At 48.9% G+C, this 15,412-nt stretch overlaps 1 protein-coding gene across 3 annotated transcripts in view; it reads right to left on the reverse strand.

The window, feature by feature from the left end:
* shroom2a (shroom family member 2a) overlaps positions 1–15,412 on the reverse strand; it is a 108,088-nt gene that overhangs the window by 63,174 nt on the left and 29,502 nt on the right. For 2 of the 3 annotated variants that reach the window (XM_052468996.1, XM_052468994.1), the window contains exons 3-5: positions 14,848–14,996; positions 6,238–6,342; positions 3,496–3,618 (exon numbers count right to left, since the gene is read on the reverse strand). In XM_052468996.1, coding sequence (XP_052324956.1) covers positions 3,496–3,618; positions 6,238–6,342; positions 14,848–14,996 — 377 coding nt within the window. The remainder of the gene's footprint in view (positions 1–3,495; positions 3,619–6,237; positions 6,343–14,847; positions 14,997–15,412) is intronic. The other variant, XM_052468997.1, reaches the window with a different exon arrangement.

The following is a 15,412-nucleotide window of genomic DNA, read 5'->3' on the forward strand; positions in this document are numbered from 1 at the left end:
AATGTTGTGGGCATGGGTAGGGTCTGAATGTTGTAGGCATGGGTAGGGCCTGAATGTTGTGGGCATGGGTAGGGTCTGAATGTTGTAGGCATGGGTAGGGCCTGAATGTTGTAGGCATGGGTAGGGCCTGAATGTTGTGGGCATGGGTAGGATCTGAATGTTGTAGGCATGGGTAGGTTCTGAATGTTGTAGGCATGGGTAGGGTCTGAATGTTGTAGGCATGGGTAGGGTCTGAATGTTGTGGGCATGGGTAGGATCTGAATGTTGTAGGCATGGGTAGGGCCTGAATGTTGTAGGCATGGGTAGGGTCTTAATGTTGTGGGCATGGGTAGGGTCTTAATGTTGTGGGCATGGGTAGGGTCTGAATGTTGTGGGCATGGGTAGGGTCTGAATGTTGTAGGCATGGGTAGGGTCTGAATGTTGTGGGCATGGGTAGGTCCTGAATGTTGTAGGCATGGGTAGGGCCTGAATGTTGTAGGCATGGGTAGGGCCTGAATGTTGTAGGCATGGGTAGGGTCTGAATGTTGTAGGCATGGGTAGGGTCTGAATGTCGTGAGCATGGGTAGGGTCTGAATGTCGTGGGCATGGGTAGGATCTGAATGTTGTAGGCATGGGTAGGGCCTGAATGTTGTGGGCATGGGTAGGGTCTGAATGTTGTGGGCATGGGTAGGGTCTGAATGTTGTGAGCATGGGTAGGGTCTGAATGTTGTGGGCATGGGTAGGGTCTGAATGTTGTGGGCATGGGTAGGGTCTGAATGTCGTGGGCATGGGTAGGGTCTGAATGTCGTGGGCATGGGTAGGATCTGAATGTTGTGGGCATGGGTAGGGTCTGAATGTTGTAGGCATGGGTAGGGCCTGAATGTTGTAGGCATGGGTAGGGTGTGAATGTTGTAGGCATGGGTAGGGTCTGAATGTTATGGGTATGGTCTGAATGTTGTAGGCATGGGTATGGTCTGAATGTTGTAGGCATGGGTAGGGCCTGAATGTTGTGGGTATGGTCTGAATGTTGTAGGCATGGGTAGGGTCTGAATGTTGTGGGCATGGGTAGGGTCTGAATGTTGTAGGCATGGGTAGGGCCTGAATGTTGTGGGTATGGTCTGAATGTTGTAGGCATGGGTAGGGTGTGAATGTTGTAGGCATGGGTAGGGTCTGAATGTTATGGGTATGGTCTGAATGTTGTAGGCATGGGTATGGTCTGAATGTTGTAGGCATGGGTAGGGTCTGAATGTTGTAGGCATGGGTAGGGCCTGAATGTTGTAGGCATGGGTAGGGTCTGAATGTTGTAGGCATGGGTAGGGTCTGAATGTTGTAGGCATGGGTAGGGCCTGAATGTTGTGGGCATGGGTATGGTCTGAATGTTGTAGGCATGGGTAGGGTCTGAATGTTGTGGGCATGGGTATGGTCTGAATGTTGTAGGCATGGGTATGGTCTGAATGTTGTAGGCATGGGTAGGGTCTGAATGTTGTAGGCATGGGTAGGGTCTGAATGTTGTAGGCATGGGTAGGATCTGAATGTTGTAGGCATGGGTAGGGTCTGAATGTTGTAGGCATGGGTAGGGTCTTAATGTTGTGGGCATGGGTAGGGGTCTGAATGTTGTGGGCATGGGTAGGGTATTAATGTTGTAGGCATGGGTAGGATCTGATTGTTGTAGGCATGGGTAGGGTCTGAATGTTGTGGGCATGGGTAGGGCCTGAATGTCGTAGGCATGGGTAGGGCCTGAATGTCGTAGGCATGGGTAGGGTCTGAATGTCGTGGGCATGGGTAGGGTCTGAATGTCGTGGGCATGGGTAGGGTCTGAATGTCGTGAGCATGGGTAGGGTCTGAATGTCGTGAGCATGGGTAGGGTCTGAATGTCGTAGGCATGGGTAGGGTCTGAATGTCGTGAGCATGGGTAGGGTCTGAATGTCGTGGGCATGGGTAGGGTCTGAATGTCGTGGGCATGGGTAGGGACTGAATGTCGTGGGCATGGGTAGGGCCTGAATGTTGTGGGCATGGGTAGGGTCTGAATGTTGTAGGCATGGGTAGGGTCTGAATGTTGTGGGCATGGGTAGGGCCTGAATGTTGTGGGCATGGGTAGGGTCTGAATGTTGTGGGCATGGGTAGGGCCTGAATGTTGTAGGCATGGGTAGGATCTGAATGTTGTAGGCATGGGTAGGGTCTGAATGTTGTAGGCATGGGTAGGGTCTTAATGTTGTGGGCATGGGTAGGGTCTGAATGTTGTGGGCATGGGTAGGGTCTGAATGTTGTGGGCATGGGTAGGGTCTGAATGTTGTGGGCATGGGTAGGGTCTGAATGTTGTGGGCATGGGTAGGGTCTGAATGTTGTGGGCATGGGTAGGGTCTGAATGTTGTAGGCATGGGTAGGGTCTTAATGTTGTGGGCATGGGTAGGGTCTGAATGTTGTGGGCATGGGTAGGGTCTTAATGTTGTGGGCATGGGTAGGGTCTGAATGTTGTGGGCATGGGTAGGGTCTGAATGTTGTAGGCATGGGTAGGGTCTGAATGTTGTGGGCATGGGTAGGGTCTGAATGTTGTGGGCATGGGTAGGGTCTTAATGTTGTAGGCATGGGTAGGGTCTGAATGTTGTGGGCATGGGTAGGGTCTGAATGTTGTAGGCATGGGTAGGGTCTTAATGTTGTGGGCATGGGTAGGGTCTTAATGTTGTGGGCATGGGTAGGGTCTTAATGTTGTGGGCATGGGTAGGGTCTTAATGTTGTAGGCATGGGTAGGGTCTTAATGTTGTGGGCATGGGTAGGGTCTGAATGTTGTAGGCATGGGTAGGGTCTGAATGTTGTGGGCATGGGTAGGGTCTTAATGTTGTGGGCATGGGTAGGGTCTTAATGTTGTAGGCATGGGTAGGGTCTTAATGTTGTGGGCATGGGTAGGGTCTGAATGTTGTGGGCATGGGTAGGGTCTGAATGTTGTGGGCATGGGTAGGGTCTGAATGTTGTAGGCATGGGTAGGGTCTGAATGTTGTGGGCATGGGTAGGGTCTGAATGTTGTAGGCATGGGTAGGGTCTGAATGTTGTAGGCATGGGTAGGGTCTGAATGTTGTGGGCATGGGTAGGGTCTGAATGTTGTGGGCATGGGTAGGATCTGAATGTTGTGGGCATGGGTAGGGTCTGAATGTTGTAGGCATGGGTAGGGTCTGAATGTTGTAGGCATGGGTAGGGTCTGAATGTTGTGGGCATGGGTAGGGTCTGAATGTTGTAGGCATGGGTAGGGTCTGAATGTTGTAGGCATGGGTAGGGTCTGAATGTTGTGGGCATGGGTAGGGTCTGAATGTTGTGGGCATGGGTAGGGTCTGAATGTTGTGGGCATGGGTAGGGTCTGAATGTTGTGGGCATGGGTAGGGCCTTAATGTTGTAGGCATGGGTAGGGTCTGAATGTTGTGGGCATGGGTAGGGTCTGAATGTTGTGGGCATGGGTAGGGTCTGAATGTTGTGGGCATGGGTAGGGCTCCAAGCCTGATGTCTTAGCGGGGAACACTGGGTTACCTTGCATCATATCCGGTCTGCCAGACCGGTGGGGGCGGAGACTGAGTTTTGGCAGTCTCTGATTGGCTCTCGTTGAACTTGGTGGCGTGCCAGGAGTGAGGCCTGCTTACGGCTTCATTCCTCCTAAAGATATGAGTGAGTGAGAGAGATAAGCACTAGATTAGACCAAGTCCTCTTGGGAAGCAGAAATGAACAGGCCTCCATTACTGTGACTGGCTGATTGACTACACAACACAGAGTTACATTAACACAACACAGAGTTACATTAACACAACACAGAGTTACATTAACACAACACAGAGTTACATTAACACAACACAGAGTTACATTAACACAACACAGAGTTACATTAACACAACACAGAGTTACATTAACACAACACAGAGTTACATTAACACAACACAGAGTTACATTAACACAACACAGAGTGACATTAACACAACACAGAGTTACATTAACACAACACAGAGTTACATTAACACATGACGCCATGATCACCACGGCCATGACCACCAACAACACAACACCACAACAGGCAGTATTACTGCAAAACTACAACAGGCAGTATTACTGCAAGACCACAACAGGCATTATTGACGGCGACAACAGGCATTATTGACGGCGACAACAGGCATTATTGACGGCGACAACAGGCATTATTGACGGCGACAACAGGCATTATTGACGGCGACAACAGGCATTATTGACGGCGACAACAGGCATTATTGACGGCGACAACAGGCAGCATTGACGGCGACAACAGGCAGCATTGACGGCGACAACAGGCATTATTGACGGCGACAACAGGCATTATTGACGGCGACAACAGGCATTATTGACGGCGACAACAGGCAGCATTGACGGCGACAACAGGCAGCATTGACGGCGACAACAGGCAGCATTGACGGCGACAACAGGCAGTATTGACGGCGACAACAGGCAGCATTGACGGCGACAACAGGCAGCATTGACGGCGACAACAGGCAGCATTGACGGCGACAACAGGCAGCATTAACGGCAACACATCAGGCAGTATTGACGGCAACACATCAGGCAGTATTTAACAACACATCAGGCAGTATTTACGACGACACAACAGGCAGTATTGACGGCAACACAACAGGCAGTATTTAACAACACAACAGGCAGTATTGACGGCGACACAACAGGCAGTATTTAACAACACATCAGGCAGTATTTAACAACACAACAGGCAGTATTGACGGCAACACATCAGGCAGTATTTAACAACACAACAGGCAGTATTGACGGCAACACATCAGGCAGTATTGACGGCAACACATCAGGCAGTATTGACGGCAACACAACAGGCAGTATTGACGGCAACACATCAGGCAGTATTTAACAACACAACAGGCAGTATTTAACAACACAACAGGCAGTATTGACGGCAACACATCAGGCAGTATTTAACAACACAACAGGCAGTATTTAACAACACATCAGGCAGTATTTAACAACACATCAGGCAGTATTGACGGCGACACAACAGGCAGTATTTAACAACACATCAGGCAGTATTTAACAACACATCAGGCAGTATTGACGGCGACACAACAGGCAGTATTTAACAACACATCAGGCAGTATTGACGGCGACACAACAGGCAGTATTTAACAACACATCAGGCAGTATTTAACAACACAACAGGCAGTATTGACGGCGACACAACAGGCAGTATTGACGGCAACACAACAGGCAGTATTTAACAACACATCAGGCAGTATTTAACAACACAACAGGCAGTATTGACGGCAACACATCAGGCAGTATTTAACAACACAACAGGCAGTATTGACGGCAACACATCAGGCAGTATTTAACAACACAACAGGCAGTATTGACGGCGACACAACGGGCAGTATTTAACAACACAACAGGCAGTATTTAACAACACAACAGGCAGTATTGACGGCAACACATCAGGCAGTATTTAACAACACAACAGGCAGTTTTGACGGCAACACAACAGGCAGTATTGACGGCAACACAACAGGCAGTATTTAACAACACAACAGGCAGTATTTAACAACACAACAGGCAGTATTGACGGCAACACAACAGGCAGTATTTAACAACACAACAGGCAGTATTTAACAACACAACAGACAGTATTGACGGCAACACAACGGGCAGTATTTAACAACTCAACAGGCAGTATTTAACAACACAACAGACAGTATTGACGGCAACACATCAGGCAGTATTTAACAACAACAGGCAGTATTTAACAACACAACAGGCAGTATTGACGGCAACACATCAGGCAGTATTTAACAACACAACAGACAGTTTTGACGGCAACACAACAGGCAGTATTGACGGCAACACATCAGGCAGTATTTAACAACAACAGGCAGTATTTAACAACACAACAGACAGTGAGTGACATGAGGGCAGTGTAGATGGGCTGATAATGTTTATGATAACCATGGAAACTCCTCAACATGAATGACAGATCAAGGTCTTGACATAAATCTCATGATAAAAGCATTATCCATGACACTACTTGATGAAGGAAAGAAAATGATCACTTATCATGAAAGAAAATAGTGACTAATGATGGGAGATGTTGAACTAGGAATAAACACAGATGGTTGGAATGATGATATTACCACACAGCAGAATAATGGCATTATGGGTAGAGGTCTGTGTGGATGACAACAAGCGGAGGAGGAAGAGGGATGGATGCTATTGGCTAGCTAGCTAATGGAAGCATACCTCATGGAACTTCGTAATATCTTGTTGAGAAAGCTCCTGGCCACATGGACATCAGTCTCAGAGGGCATTTTTCCAGTAGCTACTAAATCCACCATTCTCATATTCCTGCCAACAGGGGAGGAGGAACACGGGCTGAACCATGGAACGACATGTAGGGCTCTATTTTAACAAACCTAACAAATGGTCAACCTAAGCGCTGGAGGGACTAGGCCTGGCACAATAACCGTATAATCGCGTAAACGACGATTACAGATTAAGACCGTCATGAAAATAAAATGTTTTGTTTGTTTTTGTAAAACGAACAGCTGACTGAAGACGAGATAGGATGGCCTCTGTTACCGCAGTACCACTCTTTACAATGTGATTAAACGTTGTTCCTCCTTGCTTAAACAAACATTGTTTTGGTTGCATTAGGCAACACCACCCTCCCTGCAGCAGCAGCACATGCAGTCAGGAGGAGAAGAGAACATGTACGTTGTGTCCAATTAAAAATGTTTGCTGTTGGGATGGTCATTTGGCTGACCAATGAGACCATGACTGTCACATCCCTTTTGTGATAGCAACTTCCTCCCCCTCAAAATCAGAACTCTACTCCAACTTTGGAGTGCGATAGAAATAGCATACAATTAGTTTTACTAAGACCGCTGCAGTGCATGGCCGGACTAATCAATTCTCGGTCCCTGGGAAAGAACTATTTAAAGGCCCCCCCCCGTTCAAATACGAGAGAAACTTTTGCTGTTTTAAAGCTAATTTCCTGCAATTCTACACATTTTCCCCATGGGTCAGAGACAATTTTGCAGTTTAAACTTAAAATGAGTGTCCTCCAGAGTGCTACAGCAGTCTAAGGCACTGCATCGCAGTCGCTATGGAACCGGGTTCGATCCTCGGCTGTGTTGCAGCTGGCCTCGACCAGGAGACCTATGAGGCGTCGCACAATTGGCCCAACGTCGTCCGGGTTAGGGTAGGGTTTGGCTGGCTGGGATGTCCTTGTCCCGTCGCGCTCTAGCGACTCCTTTTGGCGGGCCTAGCGCATGCACACTGACTGTCCTGTGTGAATTTAAGTATGCTCTCTCTAATTCTCTCTTTCTCTCTCTCTCGGAGGACCTGAGCCGTAGGACCATGCCTCAGGACTACCTGGCATTATGACTCCTTGCTGTCCCCAGTCCACCTGGCCGTGCTGCTGCTCCAGTTTCAACTGTTCTGCCTGCGGCTATGGAATCCTGACCTGTTCAGAACCTCAGACTGGTGCAAAGTTTCAACGTCTAACAGGACAACGACCCTAAGCACACAGCCAAGACAACACAGGAGTGGCTTTGGGACAAGTCTCTGAATGTCCTTGATTGGGGCGGCAGGGTAGCCTAGTGGTTAGAGCGTAGGGCTAGTAACTGAAAGGTTGCAAGTTCGAATCCCTGAGCTGACAAGGTACAAACCTAAGTTTGTTGCGTCATATCCAAGAATCAAAGATGCTTCAACAAAGTTGAGTAAAGGGTCTGAACACTCTTGAAAATTTGTATTTCTTTTTCATACATTTGCGAAAGTCAAAAAAACTGTTTTTGCATCGTCATTAGGGGGTAGTGTGTACAGAGTGGTGAGGGAAAAAAACTATTTCAATGCATTTTAGAATAAGTCTGTAGTGTAACAAAATGTGGAAATAGTCAAGGGGTGTAAATACTTTCAGAATGCACCGTTTACTGGGCAGGAAGTCGAACATCATAACAATTCTCGTTGTTGTGTCACCGTTGGTACCCCTCCATGGAGGATCAGAAAGGCTGCGAAGCTGGGGATCAGCTCGGTGTAAATAATGACGCGGACATCTTCCATGGACGTTGCCAGGATGTTTTCGGTATTGGTTGCTGAACGACAAGTGGCAGAATATGCTGTAGTAAATGAAACGCTTGAAAATGTCCAAAATATCTGAGAACCTTATTCTCGAAAACAACGAGACGATAACTTTACAAATTGGTATTCCATGTAATTATACTGAACAAAAATATAAACAGCATGTAAAGTGTTGGTCCCATATTTCATGAGCTGAAATAAAAGATCGCAGAAAATGCACAAAAGGTTATTTCTCTCAAATGTTGTGCAAAAATTTGTTTACATCCCTGTTAGTGAGCATTTGGGGGAGGGGAGGGGGAGACACCCTGGACCCAAACTGCTATAGACCTATATCCATCCTGCCCTGCCTATCTAAGGTCTTCGAAAGCCAAGTCAACAAACAGGTCACTGACCATCTCGAATCCCATCGTACCTTCTCCGCTGTGCAATCTGGTTTCCGAGCCGGTCACGGGTGCACCTCAGCCACACTCAAGGTACTAAATGATATCATAACCGCCATCGATAAAAGACAGTACTGTGCAGCCGTCTTCATCGACCTCGCCAAGGCTTTCGACTCTGTCAATCACCAAATTCTTATCGGCAGACTCAACAGTCTCGGTTTTCGGATGACTGCCTTGCCTGGTTCACCAATTACTTTGCAGACAGAGTTCAGTGTGTCAAATCAGAGGGCATGCTGTCCGGTCCTCTGGCAGTCTCTATGGGGGTGCCACAGGGTTCAATTCTCGGGCCGACTCTTTTCTCTGTATATATCAATGATGTTGCTCTTGCTGCGGGCGATTCCCTGATCCACCTCTACGCAGACGACACCATTCTATATACTTTCGGCCCGTCATTGGACACTGTGCTATCAAACCTCAAACGAGCTTCAATGCCATACAGCACTCCTTCCGTGGCCTCCAACTGCTCTTAAACGAGTAAAACCAAATGCATGCTTTTCAACCGATCGCTGCCTGCACCCGCATGCCCGACTAGCATCACCACCCTGGATGGTTCCAACCTTGAATATGTGGACATCTATAAGTACCTAGGTGTCTGGCTAGACTGCAAACTCTCCTTCCAGACTCACATCAAACATCTCCAATCAAAAATCAAATCCAGAGTCGGCTTTCTATTCGCAACAAAGCCTCCTTCACTCACGCTGCCAAGCTTACCTAGTAAAACTGACTATCCTACCGATCCTCGACTTCGGCGATGTCATCTACAAAATGGCTTCCAACACTCTACTCAGCAAACTGGATGCAGTCTATCACAGTGCCATCCGTTTTGTCACTAAAGCACCTTATACCACCCACCACTGCGACTTGTATGCTCTAGTCGGCTGGCCCTCACTACATATTCGTCGCCAGACCCACTGGCTCCAGGTCATTTACAAGTCCATGCTAGGTAAAGCTCCGCCTTATCTCAGTTCACTGGTCACGATGGCAACACCCATCCGTAGCACGCGCTCCAGCAGGTGTATCTCACTGATCATCCCTAAAGCCAACACCTCATTTGGCCGCCTTTCGTTCCAGTACTCTGCTGCCTGTGACTGGAACGAATTGCAAAAATCGCTGAAGTTGGAGACTTTTATCTCCCTCACCAACTTCAAACATCAGCTATCCGAGCAGCTAACCGATCGCTGCAGTTGTACATAGTCTATAGGTAAATAGCTCACCCTTTTTCACCTACCTCATTCCCATACTGTTTTTATACTGTTTTTATTTATTTACTTTTCTGCTCTTTTGCACACCAATATCTCTACCTGTACATGCCCATCTGATCATTTATCACTCCAGTGTTAATCTGCAAAATTGTATTATTCGCCTACCTCCTCATGCCTTTTGCACACATTGTATATAGACTGCCCATTTTTTTCTACTGTGTTATTGACTTGCTAATTGTTTACTCCATGTGTAACTCTGTGTTGTCTGTTCACACTGCTATGCTTTATCTTGGCCAGGTCGCAGTTGCAAATGAGAACTTGTTCTCAACTAGCCTACCTGGTTAAATAAAGGTGAAATAAAAAATAAAATAAAAATAATACATAGATACATAGATACATAGATACATACACACACTGCTCAAAAAAATAAAGGGAACACTTAAATAACACAATGTAACTCAAATCAATCACACTTCTGTGAAATCAAACTGTCCACTTAGGAAGCAACACTGATTGACAATAAATTTCACATGCTGTTGTGCAAATATATATATTATATTATTATATTATATGCCATTTAGCAGACGCTTTTATCCAAAGCGACTTACAGTCATGTGTGCATACATTCTACATATGGGTGGTCCCGGGAATCGAACCCACTACCCTGGCGTTACAAGCGCCATGCTCTACCAACTGAGCTACAGAAGGTGTAGTCTGGAATAGACAACAGGTGGAAATTATAGGCAATTAGCAAGACACCCCCAATAAAGGAGTGGTTCTGCAGGTGGTGACCACAGACCACTTCTCTGTTCCTATGCGTCCTGGCTGATGTTTTGGTCACTTTTGAATGCTGGCGGTGCTTTCACTCTAGTGGTAGCATGAGACGGAGTCTACAACCCACACAAGTAGCTCAGGTAGTGCAGCTCATCCACACACACTACTGAGCCTCATTTTGACTTGTTTTATGGACATTACATCAAAGTTGGATCAGCCTGGAGTGTGACTCCAAATCCAGACCTCCATGGGTTGATACATTTGATTTCCATTGATAATTTGTGTCTGATTTTGTTGTCAGCACATTCAACTATGTAAAGAAAAGTATTTAATAAGAATATTTCATTAATTCAGATCTAGGATGTGTTATTTTAGTGTTCCCTTTATTTATTTGAGCAGTGTATATATACAGTGGGGCAAAAAGTATTTAGTCAGCCACCAATTGTGCAAGTTCTCCTACTTAAAAAGATGAGGCCTGTAATTTTCATCATAGGTACACTTCAACTATGACAGACAAAATTAGAAACAAAAAATCCAGAAAATCACATGGTAGGATTTTTAATGAATTTATTTGCAAATTATGGTGGAAAATAAGTATTTGGTCAATAACAAACGTTTCTCAATACTTTATTATATACCCTTTGTTGGTCTTCACAAGGTTTTCACCCACTGTTGCTGGCATTTTGGCCCATTCCTCCATGCAGATCTCCTCTAGAGCAGTGATGTTTTGGGGCTGTTGCTAGGCAACACAGACTTTCAACTCCCTCCAAATATTTTCTATGGGGTTGAGATCTGGAGACTGGCTAGGCCACTCCAGGACCTTGAAATGCTTCTTACGAAGCCACTCCTTCGTTGCCCGGGCGGTGTGTTTGGGATCATTGTCATGCTGAAAGACCCAGCCACGTTTCATCTTCAATGCCCTTGCTGATGGAAGTTTTCACTCAAAACCAGCCCCAAACTGGTGCTGACCAACTGGAAACATTGTATCAACTATTAACTTGGTCCAGCCCCAAACTGGTGCTAATCAACTGGAAACATTGTATCAACTATTAACTTGGTCCAGCCCCAAACTGGTGCTAATCAACTGGAAACATTGTATCAAATATTAACTTGGTCCAGCCCCAAACTGGTGCTAATCAACTGGAAACATTGTATAAAATATTCTGTCCCCTCAGTGTTTCCTGTGAGCTCTGGACAGACACAGCTGTAGACTATTTGCTTAAGGGATAAGAAGTAATCAGCATATTTGATCAAGTTTCCACTGTATCAGGACATTTTTCCCTTTCATGCTGGGTGGTTATCAAAATATTTTTCAAACGGGCTACGTTGAGGAATTATTGTCATTCTCAATGGATGTAAAAACAGACTTGGTTTACTTGCTGTTTGAGGTGAAGAAAAGGACTGAGAAGCTCCACAGTGACGGTGAGTTAAGACAATCAGACATAATACCAGATCCCCAAAGGGACACATAGGTCTACATTTGTGTGCAGGCCAGGTCACCTAGGACTATTTCTATCTGTAGTCAGGTGCGTGTCCTTACTCAAGAACAGCAGGAGCGCTACCACTCATAACTGGAATGAAATCAATCAAAACTTTCTCCCAAGTGTAGCCTAGTTTAACCCTAACCCCAGGTGGTGTGCTCCGCTAACAACGTGCCCACTCCTACAATGACAACAGAACGATTGGGATAATAATTGATTGAATGCATCAACAGAAATTACTGTATCCAAACAAACATTGTAGATTAGGAACGATGGTAAATGTACTACTGGTGATAGTGGTGTGTCATCCTCGTGGCCTCCGCAATGGATGAGTCCACTGTGACGGGCCTCGGCAACGGATCAGTCCACTGACACGGGCCCCCGCAACGGATCAGTGCACTGACACTGGCCTCGGCAACGGATCAGTCCACTGACACGGGCCTCCGCAACGGATCAGTCCACTGACACGGGCCTCCGCAACGGATCAGTCCACTGAGACGGGCCTCCGCAACGGATCAGTCCACTGAGACGGGCCTCCGCAACGGATCAGTCCACTGAGACGGGCCTCCGCAACAGATCAGTCCACTGAGACGGGCCTCCGCAACAGATCAGTCCACTGAGACGGGCCTCCGCAACAGATCAGTCCACTGAGACGGGCCTCCGCAACAGATCAGTCCACTGAGACGGGCCTCCAACAGATCAGTCCACTGAGACGGGCCTCCGCAACAGATCAGTCCACTGAGACGGGCCTCCGCAACAGATCAGTCCACTGAGACGGGCCTCCGCAACAGATCAGTCCACTGAGACGGGCCTCCGCAACAGATCAGTCCACTGAGACGGGCCTCCGCAACAGATCAGTCCACTGAGACGGGCCTCCTCAACAGATCAGTCCACTGAGACGGGCCTCCTCAACGGATCAGTCCACTGCGACGGGCCTCCGCGGATCAGTCCACTGACACGGGCCTCCGCAACGGATTAACCAAACCTGGCTGGGTGTGGCCTTAACCAAACCGGGCTGGGTGTGGCCTTAACCAAACCGGGCTGGGTGTGGCCTTAACCAAACCGGGCTGGGTGTGGCCTTAACCAAACCGGGCTGGGTGTGGCCTTAACCAAACCGGGCTGGGTGTGGCCTTAACCAAACCGGGCTGGGTGTGGCCTTAACCAAACCGGGCTGGGTGTGGCCTTAACCAAACCGGGCTGGGTGTGGCCTTAACCAAACCGGGCTGGGTGTGGCCTTAACCAAACCGGGCTGGGTGTGGCCTTAACCAAACCGGGCTGGGTGTGGCCTTAACCAAACCGGGCTGGGTGTGGCCTTAACCAAACCGGGCTGGGTGTGGCCCAGTCAGATACACTACTACATTAAAATGTCCTTCATTCCTCCCCCTCTCATCTTAATCAATACTGCTGGAAACTGTGTCAATAACCCTGAACTCTCAACTGCTGCTGCAATCCCGCAGCACACAACCAGCCTGCTAGCACAGCCCTGTAGCGAGCAGAGCCACAGCCCTGTAGCGGAGCCTCAGCCCTGTAGCGGAGCCTCAGCCCTGTAGCGGAGCCTCAGCCCTGTAGCGGAGCCTCAGCCCTGTAGCGGACAGAGAACCAACACAGAGCAGAGCCTCAGCCCTGTAGCGGACAGAGAACCAGCACAGAGCAGAGCCTCAGCCCTGTAGCGGACAGAGAACCAGCACAGAGCAGAGCCTCAGCCCTGTAGCGGACAGAGAACCAGCACAGAGCAGAGACTCAGCCCTGTAGCTAGCAGAGCCTCAGCCCTGTAGCTAGCAGACCCTCAGCCCTGTAGCTAGCAGAGCCTCAGCCCTGTAGCTAGCAGAGCCTCAGCCCTGTAACAGAGCCTCAGCCCTGTAACAGAGCCTCAGCCCTGTAACAGAGCCTCAGCCCTGCAACAGGGCCTCAGCCCTGCAACAGGGCCTCAGCCCTGTAACAGGGCCTCAGCCCTGCAACAGGGCCTCAGCCCTGCAACAGGGCCTCAGCCCTGCAGCAGGGCCTCAGCCCTGTAGCAGGGCCTCAGCCCTGTAGCAGGGCCTCAGCCCTAACCCTAGTCCAGACAGACCTGTAGCAGAGCCCTAGCCCAGACAGCCCTGTAGCAGAGCCCTAGCCCTAGTCCAGACAGACCTGTAGCGGAGCCCTAACCCTAGTCCAGACAGACCTGTAGCAGAGCCCTAGCCCAGACAGCCCTGTAGCAGAGCCCTAACCCTAGTCCAGACAGACCTGTAGCAGAGCCCTAGCCCTGTAGCAGAGACTCAGCCCTAACCCTAGTCCAGACAGACCTGTAGCAGAGCCCTAGCCCAGACAGACCTGTAGCAGAGCCCTAACCCTAGTCCAGACAGACCTGTAGCAGAGCCCTAGCCCAGACAGCCCTGTAGCAGAGCCCTAGCCCTAGTCCAGACAGACCTGTAGCAGAGCCCTAGCCCAGACAGCCCTGTAGCAGAGCCCTAGCCCTAGCCCAGACAGCCCTGTAGCAGAGCCCTAGCCCAGACAGCCCTGTAGCAGAGCCCTAGCCCAGACAGCCCTGTAGCAGAGCCCTAGCCCAGACAGCCCTGTAGCAGAGCCCTAGCCCAGACAGCCCTGTAGCAGAGCCCTAGCCCAGACAGCCCTGTAGCAGAGCCCTAGCCCAGACAGCCCTGTAGCAGAGCCCTAGCCCAGACAGACCTGTAGCAGAGCCCTAACCCTAGCCCAGACAGCCCTGTAGCAGAGCCCTAGTCCAGACCGACACTGTGCAGAGAAGAGCAGCTCAGTGATAGTCCAGGGATCTCCATCTCATCTCTCCCCTGTAACCATAGGGACCGGTTACCTGGAGGGGCAGCCAGGGGAATAAGTGCAGCAGGTGTGTGTTGGGGTGTGTGTGTAGTTTCCTACCTCTTGACAACCAGATTGAGGGTCTTGTATGATCCCTTGACCAGGCAGATGGCCTCCTGCCTGTAACCGCTCAGAGGGACCTGGTTGATGTTCACCATCTCGTCTCCAACCTGGAGGCTGACCGCTGCTGCCTTGCTGCCCTCCTCCACCTATACCACACACAGCAGGGTTAGGGTTAACACAGCAGGGTTAGGATTAACACAGCAGGGTTAGGATTAACACAGCAGGGTTAGGGTTAACACAGCAGGGTTAGGGTTAACACAGCAGGGTTAGGGTTAACACAGCAGGGTTAACACAACAGGGTTAGGGTTAACACAGCAGGGTTAGGGTTAACACAGCAGGGTTAGGGTTAACACAGCAGGGTTAGGGTTAACACAGCAGGGTTAGGGTTAACACAACAGGGTTAGGGTTAACACAACAGGGTTAGGGTTAACACAACAGGGTTAGGGTTAACACAGCAGGGTTAGGGTTAACACAGCAGGGTTAGGGTTAACACAGCAGGGTTAGGGTTAACACAGCAGGGTTAGGGTTAACACAGCAGGGTTAGGGTTAACACAGCAGGGTT

Source organism: Oncorhynchus keta, chromosome 1, assembly GCF_023373465.1.
Source record: "Oncorhynchus keta strain PuntledgeMale-10-30-2019 chromosome 1, Oket_V2, whole genome shotgun sequence".
Classification (NCBI taxonomy): Eukaryota; Metazoa; Chordata; class Actinopteri; order Salmoniformes; family Salmonidae; genus Oncorhynchus; species Oncorhynchus keta.